Below are 16,534 nucleotides of genomic sequence, written 5' to 3'. Positions count from 1 at the left end.
TCACATGCAGATGAGATGTACTGCTTCAGCTGTTCAATTGTTTCTGGATTCTGGCGGTACACCTGGTCTTTCAAGTGTCCCCACAGAAAGAAGTCACAGGGGTTCATGTCTGGCGAATAGGGAGGCCAATCCACGCCGCCTCCTGTATGTTTCGGATAGCCCAAAGCAATCACACGATCATCGAAATATTCATTCAGGAAATTAAAGACGTCGGCCGTGCGATGTGGCCGGGCACCATCTTGCATAAACCACGAGGTGTTCGCAGTGTCATCTAAGGCAGTTTGTACCGCCACAAATTCATGAAGAATGTCCAGATAGTGTGATGCAGTAATTGTTTCGGATCTGAAAAATGGGCCAATGATTCCTTTGGAAGAAATGGCGGCCCAGACCAGTACTTTTTGAGGATGCAGGGACGATGGGACTGCAACATGGGGCTTTTTGGTTCCCCATATGCACCAGTTCTGTTTATTGACGAAGCCGTCCAGGTAAAAATAAGCTTCGTCAGTAAACCAAATGCTGCCCACATGCATATCGCCGTCATCAATCCTGTGCACTATATCGTTAGCGAATGTCTCTTGTGCAGCAATGGTAGTGGCGCTGAGGGGTTGCCACGTTTGAATTTTGTATGGATAGAGGTGTAAACTCTGGCGCATGAGACGATACGTGGACATTGGCATCATTTGGACCACAGCTGCAACACGGCGAACGGAAACCCGAGGCCGCTGTTGGATCACCTGCTGCACTAGCTGCGCGTTGCCCTCTGTGGTTGCCGTACGCGCTCGCCCTACCATTCCAGCATGTTCATCCGTCATGTTCCCAGTCCACTGAAATTTTTCAAACAGATCCTTTATTGTATTGCTTTTCGGTCCTTTGGTTACATTAAACCTCCGTTGAAAACTTCGTCTTGTTGCAACAACACTGTGTTCTAGGTGGTGGAATTCCAACACCAGAAAAATCCTCTGTTCTAAGGAATAAACCATGTTGTCTACAGCACACTTGCACATTGTGAACAGCACACACTTACAGCAGAAAGACGACGTACAGAATGGTGCACCCACAGACTGCGTTGTCTTCTATATCTTTCACATCACTTGCAGCTCCATCTGTTGTTGAAAATTGTAACTACTGAAATTTTGAAAGTTTGTCCGCCTGAAAATGTACTGTTGTCCCAAGCATATTGCAACAAACGGTGTATTTCTATCGCTGCTCGTTTATTTTTTATTGCCGTTTCAAATATACCGGTCATTTTTGAAACACCCTGTGTGTGCAGACAGTGTTCTGGAAATTGTAGAATATGTGCATTCCTTTGTTCAATTTGAATGGGCAACATATTTGGTTTTGAGGAACGAGTGTGGCTCATTGTGTTTAACCGCTTTAAGTTGTAGTCATAAATATCCATGCAGACAGAAGTTTAATTTACAATGATGATGAGGTCCCATACTCCGAGGAGTGTAGAGGATGATGCATGAGACCAGAACTGCTGTACTAGGCAAGGACCTAGTGGAGGTGGTTTGCCATTGCCTTATTTACAATAACAAGTGTTATATTAATAGTATATTTAAGTGTGGCCGGCCGGGGTGGCCGAACAGTTCTAGGCGCTACAGTCTGGAACCGCACTACTGCTACAGTCACAGGTTCGAATCCTGCCTCGGGCATGGATATGTGTGATGTCCTTAGGTTAGTTAGGTTTAAGTAGTTCTAAGTTTTAGGGGACTGATGACCTCAGAAGTGAAGTCCCATAGTGCTCAGAGCCATAGCCATTTAAGTGTGCTCATCACCATTTTATTATGTTCTGTTGTCATTTGTTGGGTTTTTGCGAAGTTATCAGAGGGTCAAACACGTCATTTTAAATACCACAGGGAGCTACACTGAATAAAATGTTGAAACTTTTTGCAGTCAAAGTGGCTCAGTTGCAAGCAGATAGTGGAAATATATCTAAGAAAATAAAAGCTGTGGAAGCAGACCAAGTGGATATAGCAAAGGGAGTAAAAGTTGCGAAGGAAAGGAAACTGAAGAAACAGAGAAAATGTGAGTGGAATCTAGTTCTTGATGGGCTTAAATCACTAAGTATCTACCTTCAGCAACAGAGTGCTAAGATTTTGAGGAAGCATGAGAGAGTAAGATAAATGAGTGTTCATACATAAGCTGAACGCAAGTTGAAGGAAGTTAGTAGGGTGACTTTAATTGATATGAAAAGTTTAACATTGTGGAAGTTAAGAACACCAATGAACAATTATCAGGTCTGATATCTTGTGAAAATATGGGATCTAGCTGAAGTGTCAGAGGAAGTGATTGTGTGCTGTGCTGAAGTAAATGAGTGTGGGAGTAGCAACATGCATGATATTGATTTATGTGCAATAATATTTATGCCATTGAGTGATATCTGCATCTATACCTTCATATATACTCTGCAAGCCATCATACAATGCATAGCAGGGGTGGTTAACATGTACCACTACTAGTCATTTCTTTTCATGTTCCATTCACAAACAGAGCAAGGGAATAATGACTGACTAAAAGCCTCCACATGAGACCTAATTTCTCTCATCATATCTTCATGGTTCTTATGTGAAATGTGCATTGGTGCCAGTAGAATGGATCCACATTAGGGCTCAAATGCTGATTCTCTGAATCTCTGCAATAGTGCCTTGTGAAAAGAGCATCATCATCTCTTCAGGGAATACTCAAATGCTGATTGAGTCTACTGGCAACAAATCTAGCTGCATGTCTCTGAATTGCTTCAATGTCTTCCTTACTTCTTGCCTGTTGGGGATCCCAAACACTTGAGCAGTATTCAAGAATGGGCTGCACTTGTATGCTGTATGTGGTCTTCTTTACAGATGAATCACACTTTCCTAAACTACTCCCAAGAAACTGAAGTCCGCAACTTGCCTTCCTTATTACAGTCCTTTCCATTTCATATCTCTTTGTATTCACATTCTATCTGGACTTAGTGACTTATTTATTTTCAGCTCTAACAGTTGCTTCTCTGTGCCAGGGATGCCTATTTCTATAATAGTTCTTATCAAGGGGCTGTGGAGCATGGTCCAAATGTGCAGGGATGTGCATGTGCCAATGATTTTTGTGTCATGAAGAGTGCCACTACAGACAGTGATACTACAGAGGATACACAGGAAGTTTTTAATGATGTTATTTATATTGTGTATTTTCTGAATAATCAAGTAGTACAGGATAACTTTTTTCTGAATGATGCAGATTCTTTGCCACCTGTTATCGTGCTGCTTCCTTAGAAGTAAGGAGGGAGGAAGGATAGAAAGAGGAAAACTACTTGTAAGGCTACAGATTCAGCAGAAAAGTCTGAGTCATTGCAGGAATGTGTGCTTGAGGATTAGAATAAAGTCAGCAATACCTGCAGTGTTATGGGTACTGAGGGTAAGAAAAAATGTCAGGTAATGGTTCGCCAGCAGTGCACAGTTGAACTTGTGGAGAAATTGTTGCAGCTGAAGAAGACCGTTACAAATGCTACATTGTTGCAAAGATCCATTACCTTGAAAGTAGAGCCAACTAAACTGCATATAACATCATTAAGATTCAGTTCACACACCAAAATGAAGCCGTTTTCGTAAAAAAAAACCTTACAAGATGACATGACACTGCAAGACATAACAAGACATAGTTAGTTTTTAATTAGTGTCAAAAAGAATGGAAGAAATGAAACTACTGACCTGTGTATTTTCAGTGTTAATAGCAGACACAGAATTTGTAAGAGCATAGTCTCAAAGATGTATTTACTGAGGAAACATAAGGGTAACTTTTGTCTCAGAGACAAAGTTCTGGATGATGTGCCAAAGCAGTGAGTAAAGAAACCATCTGATAGACAACGGGAAATGTCAAGCACAAGAAGCAGATGAGTGGAACCATTTGCAGTGAAATGATTTGTTAAAGAAATTTCATAAGAAGGAAGAGCCTTGGTAATTTTATTTTGCTAGTTTATTATATGACAGTTCAGCAGAGTGACGTTTGTGTGTGGAAACTAGAGAAATGGATTGGCTTATCTGTAGCAAGTAATAATTAGTTAAGTAAGAATTAGAAAAGAACAGACCTGATAAACAATGAAAAATGCTAAACACAAGAAGAAATTGAGCAGGATGATTTGCCTTTATGTGACTGCTGAGAAATTGGTTGAGAGAGAAGAAGTCAATGACACTATTGTATAAGTCTGTAAGTGATGGTACAGTGCAACCATATATTGTAGAGAAACAAAAAAAAGTCCAGTAGAGTGCTTATAGAAAATACCTTTCAAAGATAAGAAAAGCCAATGAACATTGATGTTTAAACTCTAGTAGTGTAAGAATGGAAACTGAATGCATTTTATATAATTGTCACCTTGTAAAATATGTATTGAGGCATTATAGAACTACCAGGAGATGGATCCAGAGGACTAGATCTCCTGAAGGAGGGAGACACATTGCATTGCAAAATACTTTGCTGTGCATAGTTGAGTAAATCTGAGATACCTGCCACAGCTACACAATTGAGTCAGACCAGAATTGACCAGATACTGTTATGAGAGGGTCTGCCTGCTAATTCAACGAGAACTGCTGCTGTGATTCCAGGCAATTATCACCATACTTCAGGTGCTGCCAGCTTTTATATTGGTGGTCCACAGCTCAAGCTCAGACCATTCAGTCATTTGGCTACCATCCCCTGAGCAGACAAACTCCTTGCTACCTGGCTCTGCTTGTGTTGGCAGTCCCTAGTGCTGCAGTGGGCCATCTTATTCACCCTAGGTTAAGGACATGATTCTGTGCACCTCAGAATGCTATGTCATGGGCTGGTGGGCAGTCACTAGTCTGCATTATCTGGCAACTCCCCCTGTTGCACTTAGATTCATGGTAGAATCGTTGCTGTTTTTACTTCTGGCTGCATGACACCACAAACTGTCAGACTGACAGCAGACAGCAGCATCTACTTGCAGGCCATAGACAGGTTACACACTTAGAGTGTTAACCACTCTGAGTATCATTGTGATTACTGTAGTTGATGAACAATATATGCATGTTTTAACAAAGATATTTCTATGCCAACATGTCAAGAGACATAAATGATGTAGGCTACAAATGACAGATTAATCATAATATGACAGCTATGGTTTGAGATGAACGTTACTCCATTCATACAGTTCCATCATCCTATCAAGATATCCATGCTTTGAGGTGTTGGAATGACACATGCCCACTTTGAAATGTTGGAATGACGTTGGTGTACAAAAAACACTCATAGCAATTACCAGTGATGGTGGAGGTAACAAGATAAACAGAGCTCACCTCCCCCCCCCTCCCCCCCCCCCCCCAAAAAAGTATTGCCTCACAATAAACAATGCCATCAACCTGCACCACAGACATTCACCTTTGTAGACTGAAATGATAATGGTTGATGTGCAGGTGGATTTTCCCTTGTCCATATTCTGCAGCAGTTCTGCACATTGGCATGCTCTTGGAGATAGAGATGGGCTTTGTCTATCCACAGAACATTCCAAGACCATTCATTGTCCACCTCCATGTGAATAAGAAATTCCAGAGTCAACATTTATCTTGCTGGCATTTCAGCAGGAAGCAACTCCTGAACATAGGGTTTTATTGACTAAGCTCATAGACATGTCCAACGTTTGGGCAAATCCCCAGGTACTGCATGTTTGCATATCACTGCTCAATCCCTCCTGAAATGCTGTGGTCACATCTTCAACAGATGTAGGATCAGCTACTTTTCTCTCTATGTCACATTGCACTTCAAAAGAAACTGTCTTTTTGAATTTTGTAAGCTTTCCTCTAGATTCTTAGCAGACCTTGGACCAATGCCTTTTTTCATATCCTTGAGTGTCCAGAACTTCTGCAGGGTTACTGGTGCACAGTCACCATTCTTGTAAAAGAGCTTTACCCGCAGTGCGTGATCCTTCATAGAGACTATCATTTTAGGCATCTCGGATACAAACTGAAAAACAGCCAGTGCCATACATCTGTTGGTGTGCATATTCTGATGTCTACAGTGGTCAAATTTCCGCATTTTTTTTTTTTTTTTAGATCTATGACATTTTCCCCTGAATCGATAATATGCTCTTCAAACTTGTCATCATTCTGAGCAGTGGCTCTCTTTCTACAGTGTACTGAAACTGAAACTTTAATCATGGACACTATGTACAAAATATGTCATACATCATAATTAATTATAAGAAACATAAAATTTGTGTGTGAATATGAAACCAAAGCCCTTAATTTACTGCAAATGCAGAAGAGAAACAAAGTTACAACTGTTAAGATAAAACTGTAGCTCAACAGAAAATAAAGACAAATGATTTACACACGTGTATCAGGAAAACTGTTGCACACTACAATTGCCTATACAAGGTGTACATAAAGTCTGGGAACACTTTCAATTATTTATTGCATAAGAACTAAACATTGTATAGATGTCATACATATTGCACTTTGAAGAGAAACTCTGAAAATGTTTTTTACAAACATTCAATATGCAAACCATGAGTGTGCCAGCAGATGTCAATATGGTAACTGAATTCTTGTCATACTTGTCCCAGCATGGCAACGTCGACTGTGGCAGTCACTTCCTGTATTCTCTCCTGGAGTTATGCTACATCACATTGTAGAGGCAATACATACACCAGATCTTTAATGTGTCCCAACAGAAAAAAAGTAACACAGAGTGAGATCTGGTGATTGGGCCGGCCATTTCATGAAACAGCTGTCCTCTTCTGTAGCATGGCCGATCCATAAATGCAGCAGCTCTGTCTTCAGGTACCCACAAACTTCACGATGAAAATGGGGTGGAGCCCCATCCTGCTGAAAGATGAACAGAGATTCCGATTGCATTTGAGGCATCAGCCATAGCTCCAACATGCCCAAGTAGGAATTTCCAATGACAGTGCTCTCAATGAAGAAGAATGGCCCATACAGTTTTCAATGTTACAAGGCACAAAAAACATTTACCTTTGGGGAATCACACTCAAATTTATTGCATTCATGTGGATGTTTTGTACCCCAGATTTGACAATTATGCCTGTTCACTTTCCCCTTGGTGTGAAAAGTGGCTTCGTTGCTAAAAATTAAATGATCAACAATGCCATCCCCATCTTCATTCAATTGTTGCAACTGCAAACAAAACTCAAAATGCTTGTCTTTGTAGTTGTCATTGAGCATCTGCACTAGTTCCAGTTGGAATGGTTTCATAGACAACTTCTGTTGCAGAGTTTTCCACACTGTCATTGGAGCCATTTCGAGTTCACAGGATACACGACACACTAATTTCTTTGTACTCCTTATGAATGTCTCTTGTATGCGCTCCACATTCACTTCACTCACACTGGGACATCTGCTTCTGTTTGCCGGGCACAAGCAACCCATTATAACCAATTTGTTGTGCCAGTGGTAAATGGCCTTCCTTGTTGTTGGCTTCTTACCATACTTTGTTCTGCTGAACAGCTGTAGCACACATATTTTTGTAGAACTCCAACACACAAAAAGCTCACTCCGTACCTGAACTAGGTTTGCAACTATCTCTGACTATTGGCAAATTACAACTACACTGTGGCAGCATACATGAAAAAAAAGCTTTCAGGGTTTCTCTTCAAAAGGACATATGTATGATATATGTACAATGAAAGTGTTCCCGGACTTTATGTACACCCTGTACTGGGTGAAAACTTATATTGGTAGGCCACTCAACTTCATATAAAGACATGCACCTGACTGCGCCATATAAAATTTCAATTTTTTCAGTGCTGACTGACTGCAATATAAAACTTCAGTTTCTCTAGTGAATCTTGGTCACTTTCCTGAACAACTGACTATATTCTGCCCCAAACATCACAGGCTCAGTTGTATCAACTCTCAGATATACACTCCATCCACGTGACATGAAGGGGTGTGAGGCCACCAGACCAGTCTCCCAATTGTTGGTGGTTTTCATGACCTGGAGCTGCTACTACTTGGTCAAGCAGCTCCTCACTTAGCATCATGAGGCTGAGTGCACTCTGTCCCTGTTCTCCCACCAAGGCAAAATCCCTGGCCAGCCATTATGGCTGAGCAGTTCTAGGTGCTTCAGTCCGGAACTGCACTGCTGCTGCAGTGGCAGGTTCAAATCCTGCCTCGAGCATGGGTGTGTGATGTCCTTAGGTTAGTTTGGTTTAAGTAGTTCTAAGTCTAGGGGATAGATGACCTCATATGTTAAGTCCCATAGTTCTTAGAGCCATTTGAACCATTTAAACCAAAATCCCTGGTAATAATGGGAATCAAATGCAGATCCCCAATGTGCCAGTAAACTGACAGATATAATCAAGTGTCAAAAGAAAATTAGATTGAGAAAACTAATAAAATGTGAGACAGAATTATTGTTCAGTTCTATCTTCAAGAGGCAAAAATGTTTAGTACTACTAATAGACACATATAAAAATAAAATTGATAATACAGTCCTAGTTTTGGAACTATTAGCTCCTTCATCAACCAGCAATGAAGAATAGATTAAAGAAAACTAAAAAGCAAGGGCACATCAGTCAGACACCAGGATTAGAGGAACCCCACTGACATCAGAGACAAAACATTAGTAAGAAATGAACCAGTTGCCATACAATGATGATAAGGACACAGTGAGAAGTCAAGATAGATTAAGGGAAAGCAAAATGAATAGTACAGTTAGGAACTAGCATAGCAGAAAGAAGAGAGAAAGATGGGAGGCAGGAGATGAAAAACTAAAAGCAATAAAGAAAATAAATGAGATGTAGTAAATATTGTAATCTAAAGAGGGAATGTAGGACATAAGCAATAAAGAAAGTAAATGTGATTTAATAAAAGTATTATCGAAGGAGGGGATATGGGGCATGTTAATGGTAAGTAAGTCCATAAGGGTACCAGAATTTGGGACTGCATTGGAGGGAAAGTTCCCATCTCAAGAGTTCAAGGAAAAAATAGTGTGGGAGGATCAAAAATAGCCCTGTGGTGTAGCAGGCCTTCATGTCCCTGACTCATGTTGTACAGCATGTTCAACAACTGGGTGTTGGCTGACCCATATTAGATGGTTCTTCTATGGTCAATTATGTACTAAGCCCATTTATTATTGATCATGCCAACGTAAAATGTCTTGCAGAGGACACAAGTTAGTTCACTAATGTACCATCTCTGACCTCCTACACTCTCTGATGCCTCCCCCTTTGTCTTCCCTACCCCTATCAACACTACAGGAGGATTCCTCTCATCATGGGTTCTGGGTGACTTGTTCTTAATTTTTAATACTTCCAACCTAACCCATACTTCTCCCCAAAGAAGTAACTAACAGTTTTAAAAGCCAGGATTATTTCATCATAATAGACTGTATTTGTACAACTATTGTATATAACATGAGCACACAAAATTTACCTGTTCTCAAGTATATAGTATTTTATATAATCTCATGACATACTGTATTGTTTACAACTGGCTGATTATTATGGTATATTTCCTTTTGATTAAAGCCTTATTAATTAAGTGAAATTGTTTACTGAATTTGTTACACCAGTTTGTAATGATAAAATCTGAGCAAGTTAATCAGCAATTTTGAGCTGACTGACACCATTCATTAGAAATATTTGATTTCATTCTTTTCAGTAACCTGTTTCAGTTTTCCAATACTAATTAACTGAAATAATATTAGTAATTCAAGATTAGCCACACCCAAAATTGCTACTGGTTTTCGAACCATTATGCTTTTTAGATTCCATGATTTGACTTTATATTTTTATCACCCTCATATTTTGAACCAGATACAGCCCTTCATTGTTCAATTTGTCACTCATTAAGAACCTACATGTATTAGCAAAATTTCAGACATGACAATCATATATGCAAGTCAGTAATGTACCACAGAGGCATACAGTGTACTACTAAAATAGTACTGTGAACTTTAATACTTTTCTAAACAGCCATCTTGTAGTTAAGTTCAGTCGCCACTTGATCTTAAGGGTCATCTACTCTATTAAATTTTCACCCTACTGTTTTATAGACAGTAATGTAATTGTCAATATTATATATCATCATGCCAGATTTTATATACCAGACCCACTGCAAAAAAAGTCAATCTGCTTCCAGCAATTAACATCTCTACATCACTCATTGATTAATCAACATGTAGTTGTTTATCTTTGTGAAGTTCTTCTATAAAAATCAGTCTATGAGTGACTTCCATTATTGTTTCTATCAGTGATCTGAAAGTTTATTGTGTTGAAGGACTGTAGAATCAAAAACTAACCTTCTGATTTTTGGCTTTTGGAATTCATATGTGAAGGTGCTCTGTAAACATTTTCCCGTTGTCATACAGATTCATAGGATATTGAAAGTGTCTGGCTGTGACTATATTTCTATGTGAGATTTGAGATCCCATCATATTGCTGAAAGTTGTACAAGGTGTACAACTTTGTTTCGCCTTTTGCCAATAGGTGGCGACAACGGTAAGTAGCGGTCAAAAGAAACAGATCACAGACATCAGACAGTTAGCTTGGACCTCAGTCAACATAGCCTCATTCAAACATTAGTCAATTTGTTTCTGCATCGTAAAGTTGTTCTTCAATTGAAAATGTCAGTTTACTAGCCTAATTCTCGTCATTTGCAGGTGGTGTTACTGTTTTGTTTCAATATGAAGAAAACATCACCTGAGTCTCATCAAATGCTCTCAAGTACATATGGTAAGGACGCTATTAGTAAAAGAACGAGTCGTGAGTGGTTTCAATGCTTCAAGAATGGTGATTTTAATGTCATAGACCGGCACAGAGGTTGAAAAAAAGAATGTTTTCGAAGATGCAGAATTGGAGATATTGCTGAGTTAAGACTCCTGTCAAACTCAAGAAGAATTGGCACAATCAGTGGGAATGACACAGCAAGCCATTTCAGAACATGTCAAGGCTATGGGCATGATTCAGAAAGAAGGAACTTGGGTCTCGTGTGAGCTGAAACCAAGAGACATTGAACAGTGTTTTTGTGTTTGTGAACACTTCCTTCCGAGGCAAAAACAAAATGGATTTCTGCATTGCATTGTGACCAGGGACGAAAAATTATGATAACCCTAAACACAAAAGATCATGGGAATATCCCAACCATGCTTCCACGTCGATGCCCAAACCGTGTAGTCATGGCTCCAAGATCACGCTCTGCATTTGGTGGGACCAGCTCAGTGTCATGTACTATGAGGTGTTAAAACCAAGTGAAACAATCACAGGTGCTTGTTATTGAATGCAATTATTGTGTTTGAGCAGAGCATTAAAAGACAAGTGGCCACAATACAGTGAGGGGCATGATAAAGTGATTTTACAGCACGACAACACTCGAACCCACATTGCAAAAGAGATCAAAACATACTTGGAAATGTTAAAGTGAGAAGTCATACCCCACCCACCGTATTCTCCAGACATTTCTCCCTCTGACTATCACCTGTTTAGATCAATGGCGCATGGCCTGGCTGACCAACACTTCTGACCTCATGAAGAAGTCACAGATTGGATCGATTTGTGGATTGCTTCAAAAGATGAACAATTTTTTTGACATGGGATTCATACACTGCCCAAAAGATGGGAAAAAGTAGTGGCCAGTGATGGAAAATACTTTGAATGATACATGTGTAACCACTGTAATTCATTAAAGCCTCAAATGTTGGGGAAAAAACTGCAGAAGCAAAGTTGTACACCTTGTAATAAAACTGGAAACAAGTCAGATTAACTGAATACTTTGTTGAGTAGATTATTTGAGAATTTTTTGTAGTCCAATTTCATGGTAATGCAACAGACTTTCGATGAAGAGATAATGAGAGCATTCAGGAGATCACAGGTAATAATATTTCAGCTGCAGCAAGCCTTGAAGAAACTAAAATAAACCAATACTTATTAGATTTATACCTTGGATGAGTCCAATATTTTTATAGCTCTTTCATCTTCCAATATGTTACCACTGCTCTGTGACAGAGCAATTAAAATATCATCTTCAACTTGCTTTAGTGATTCTCGATGAGAAGTGCTTTCAACAATCAGATTTTGGCGTGTCTCTTCCAACTCTGGCCTGCAATATCAAGGCATTTCAGGAAACCATAAAATAAACATTTTGGATTTCAAGCAAACAGTAAGTAGAAGCAACTAAATCAACCAAAAAAAGTAAGAAAAATGTAATAAAATATGTAAATAACATCACATGAAACTTGAATTAATTAACATATTTTCTAAAGAATTCTGAACTGCTGTTTTGCTATCCAGTGATTTACAGGAATGAAATTTCCTAAGACTGGACTGTAAGAAATAATATGTCTAAAACATTTTAATAAGAAATTAACAGGGACACTACTTAGTAGTGTGCAATAAGTCAAGAATTTGGGTCAGATGGAAAGCATGCTCAGATAGTCAAAGCAGGTAAGGTGACCACATGCATAAAGTGGGAAACACAAGTCTGATTCCCAGTCTACCACAAATTTTCAACTTTTGTCATTGAATTATTCCAAGGCTAAAGCACAGCTGACATTTGTACATTCCTCGAAATACTGATATCTACAGCCACTGTATCAAAAACAGTGGAGTCCATTCTGCCTGACATTTCCGATAGAACAGACAAAATATACATATGGCATATTTTAATAACAACTCTCTTTCAGATGTAGATAATGAAATTTGAGGCAAGCTAAAAAGATAGACGAATGTGAAATTTATCAGAAGATGAAAGTGAAAAAAAAAAAAAAAAAATCATAAGTATGTAGTAAGTATAAACATAGTACAGCTGTAATATGTGCTAGATTCACAAAAATCAAATTTAAGCACCCTGTGAGAAAGTGCATGGTGTTATGGCTAACTTCTTATGTACAAGTGAAAGTGAAATAATTTAAATTAATTAAACAAACACTGTTTCTGCCTTGTTTCACAAATTTTATTATTGTTACTGCACAACCTAAGTTTCACACTATAAGCTGATTTTCAAGTACATTACTGATTCCAAACAATGATAATGCACAGATAAACATAATGATAAGGAAAAGACAGTCATTCCAACTTCTTAATGTATAGATACATAGCTTAATGTAAAATTATCTCAAAGACCATTTTTAACAAATTACTTATGGAATTAGACAATTCAGCAACACACTAACATGACTAAACATACCTGGGAATAAAGTTATGCATCAACCAAGAACTTTTTATCTACTGGTGGATTGAGGCCCAAAGTTTAACCTCTATCCTGGAGTTGTGATATCATCTAAAAGAGGTGAATAATTAATGGGGTTTGCTTGATTAATAATAGGTGTGATGATGTAGACATCTGCTAAGAATGAAGTTGGTCACTGAGTGGTGTTTTGGTTCTGAGGCATCAATGAACATCTTTCTTTAACTTTTCTCACTTCTCATCTTATTGAACTATAAAGTATTTAGTACATATCGATGTGACTGAATAATAAATGTTGTTTTAAACAAAGAAATACATGATTAATTTATTAAGATGGCCACAGATATATGTATGTAGCTACTAAAATACCTTTTATTTGTTTCTCTTTTATACACAATTCTATGAGATACTGGACTCCAGATGATAACAGCTATGGACTCTGAGCAATAGGAGCAGTGGCATACCAGAACTTATAAAAGATGGTGGTTGTTATGTGTAAAGATGGACTTGAGGAAAGGACTAAAAAGTAGATTCAGTTATATGCCCTTAGTGAAATATAATTAACATAAAGTGGAAAGGAAAAAATATCTACAACAAATATGAACTGTGAAAAAGATGTTTCTGTTTTGTTTATGAAAACCATTTTCAATACTGAAAAAAACTAGTGTCTATTCCTACAGATATGCATACATGACAAACTGCAGCTGTTGTAATATTACAAAATTGTGAATACTTTTGACATCAGCTGTATTATGCATGAAAATCATACCTATTGGTATAGTTGTGCCAGATTGGGACTTCACATCTACATCTACATGATTACTCTGTTATTCACAACAAAGTGCCTGGCTGAGGGTTCAATGAACCACCTTCAAGCTGTCTCTCTACCGTTCCACTCTCGAATGGCACACGGGAAAAACGGCACTTAAATTTTTCTGAATGAGCTCTGATTTCTCTTATTTCATTGTGATCATCATTTCTCCCTATGTAGGTGGGTGGAAACAGAATGTTTTCGCAAATTGGAGGAGAAAACTGCTGATTGAAATTTCATGAGAAGATCCCGTCGCAACGAAAAACACCTTTGTTTTAATGATTGCCACTTCAATTCACATATCATGTCTGTGACACTATCTCCCCTATTTCATGATAATACAAAATGAGCTGTCCTTCTTTGTACTTTTTTGATGTCATCCATCAGTCCCACCTAATCTGGATCCAATACTGAACGGCAACACTCCAGAATAGGGCAGACAAGCGTGGTGTAAGCAGTCTCTTTAGTAGACCTGTTGCACCTTCTAAGTGTTCTACTAATGAATCGCAGTCTTTGGTTTGATCTACCCACAATATTATCTACGTGATCATTCCAATTTAGGTTATTTGTAATTGTAATCCCTAAGTATTTAGCTGAATTTCCAGCCTTCTAGTACTCATGTGAATAACTTCACACTTTTCTTTATTCAAGGTCAATCGCCACTTTTTGCGCTGTACAGATAGCTTATCTAAATCATTTTGCAAGTCGTTTTGATCATCTTATGACTTTACAAGATGGTAAATGACATCATCATCTGCAAACAATCTAAGATGGCTACTCAGACAGTGTCCTATGTCGTTAATATAGATCAGGAACAATAGAAGTCCTATAACACTTCCTTGGGGAACGCTGGATGTTACTTCTGTTTTACTTGATGACTTTCCATCTATTATTATAGACTGTGACCTTTCTGACAGAAAATTACAAATCCAGTCGCATAACTGAGGTGATACACCTTAGACACGCAGTTTGGTTAGAAGACACTTGTGAGGAACGGTGTCGAAAGCCTTCTGGAAATCTAAAAATATGGAACACAGATTACCTGCTTATTGGGAGTGGTCACCTTAAAGATCTCAGCTGTACATGCACACTTCCAGGACTGATCAAAACCTCCATATGTCACAGAGTCTACTCCCCCATTGCTCACGGCTTACCTGGATTTCCACAACAACGTTAGTGAGACAAATGTGTTCAACATAAGTATTACCAGCATTTTGCCCATCTAGGCTGCCATACTTATTATTAAAATGTCTGTTCCTTCGGATGTGCATCCATGTCTGAAGGAATAGACATTTGTGACAATCTGCAGCTATTGCAATATTACAAAATTTTTTCACAATTTCAAATACTTTTGACATCAGCTGTATCAGGCATAGAAATCATACCAATTGGTGACACAAAATAATTTGTGATGGACTGCAACTTGAACCCAGATTTCATACTTATTTTAAGTGGTTGCCTTAACCATCTCAGCTATTCATGCATGCTTGTGGAAGAACAGATATTGTAATAACAACTATTACAGCCTAGACATAGAAAATGGTAATACTTAAGCTGAACATCCCTGCTGAGAGAATTCAGATAAGAGGTGCAAGCAATAGGAGTGTAGATACTGTGATGTATGGAAGTTTCAGTCAGTCCTGGAAGTGTGCACATCTAGCCAAGATGGTTAAGGTGATCACTCGCCATAAGCGAGCACATCACCAGCACGTATGGTTACCATGTGTAATACAGCTGATGTTAAAATATTTGCAATTGTAATGAAAATGGTAAAGAAAGAACACCAAATTAATAAAATTTTTTAAAAGTTCAAGTTCTACGTATGTCTATGTATGCATGAAATTTGCTGTGGGTGTTTTTAAATTTTGTTACGTCTGTTTTATATCAAAATGTTTAGCCTGGCCACATTTTGTCCTGTTTAATGTGTTAAGACATAACACATGTAATGAGTGTTTGTTATATTTCTAAATTGAATATGTTTACCAAGAAACTTATAATTATTATATTGCTTATGTGTTATGTAATTCTCATAGATACAGTTTTCAAAACAGAACCTTTCCTGACAGCTTGTGATAAATGTTACCAATATTCACTGTACTCAATGTTTTAGTAGATAAATTTTTTTCATTGGATTATCCAGCATAGCACTATCTATCTGTAGAAGCGAGTGGAGGTAATGACATACAGCAAGGTGGGATAGCTCCACTTGCTACAATTCTACTCCTTAAATTGATAGTTTTATTTTTATTTTTCCTTTGTTCATTTAATGCTTATACCAGAGAAATTCCAATTCATATCAAGTTTCCTACAACTTCATTATTCACTCAGTAATATTCTGATTAATAATGACAACAACATAATTTGTTTACCTAGAAATATTTTTCAAATCTTCATGATTTACAACACCTATAGATCATGTACATGAAAAAAGTAAAAAATGCTAAAATCTTCTTGTTTTAAGAATGATCTAGTTCATTTGAAAGCCCTAATTCTCCTCTTTTCCTCAAACATTTAATTTTTTCAGAAACGCAGCATTTCAAAAGTTAAATGTATACAAAATTTTTGTGCCATAGAAATTTGCAATCTTAAA

At 38.1% G+C, this 16,534-nt stretch overlaps 1 protein-coding gene across 1 annotated transcript in view; it reads right to left on the bottom strand.

Annotated features, from left to right (window-relative positions):
- Positions 1 to 16,534, bottom strand: part of LOC126470685 (dynein axonemal heavy chain 7-like) — a 762,325-nt gene that overhangs the window by 220,023 nt on the left and 525,768 nt on the right. Inside the window, exon 22 of the mRNA XM_050098686.1 lies at positions 11,888 to 12,047. Coding sequence (XP_049954643.1) covers positions 11,888 to 12,047 — 160 coding nt within the window. The remainder of the gene's footprint in view (positions 1 to 11,887; positions 12,048 to 16,534) is intronic.

This window comes from Schistocerca serialis, chromosome 3 (assembly GCF_023864345.2).
Source record: "Schistocerca serialis cubense isolate TAMUIC-IGC-003099 chromosome 3, iqSchSeri2.2, whole genome shotgun sequence".
NCBI lineage: Eukaryota > Metazoa > Arthropoda > Insecta > Orthoptera > Acrididae > Schistocerca > Schistocerca serialis.
The sequence above is the reverse complement of the archived record's forward strand: the minus strand, read 5'-3'. Positions and strand labels throughout refer to the sequence as shown.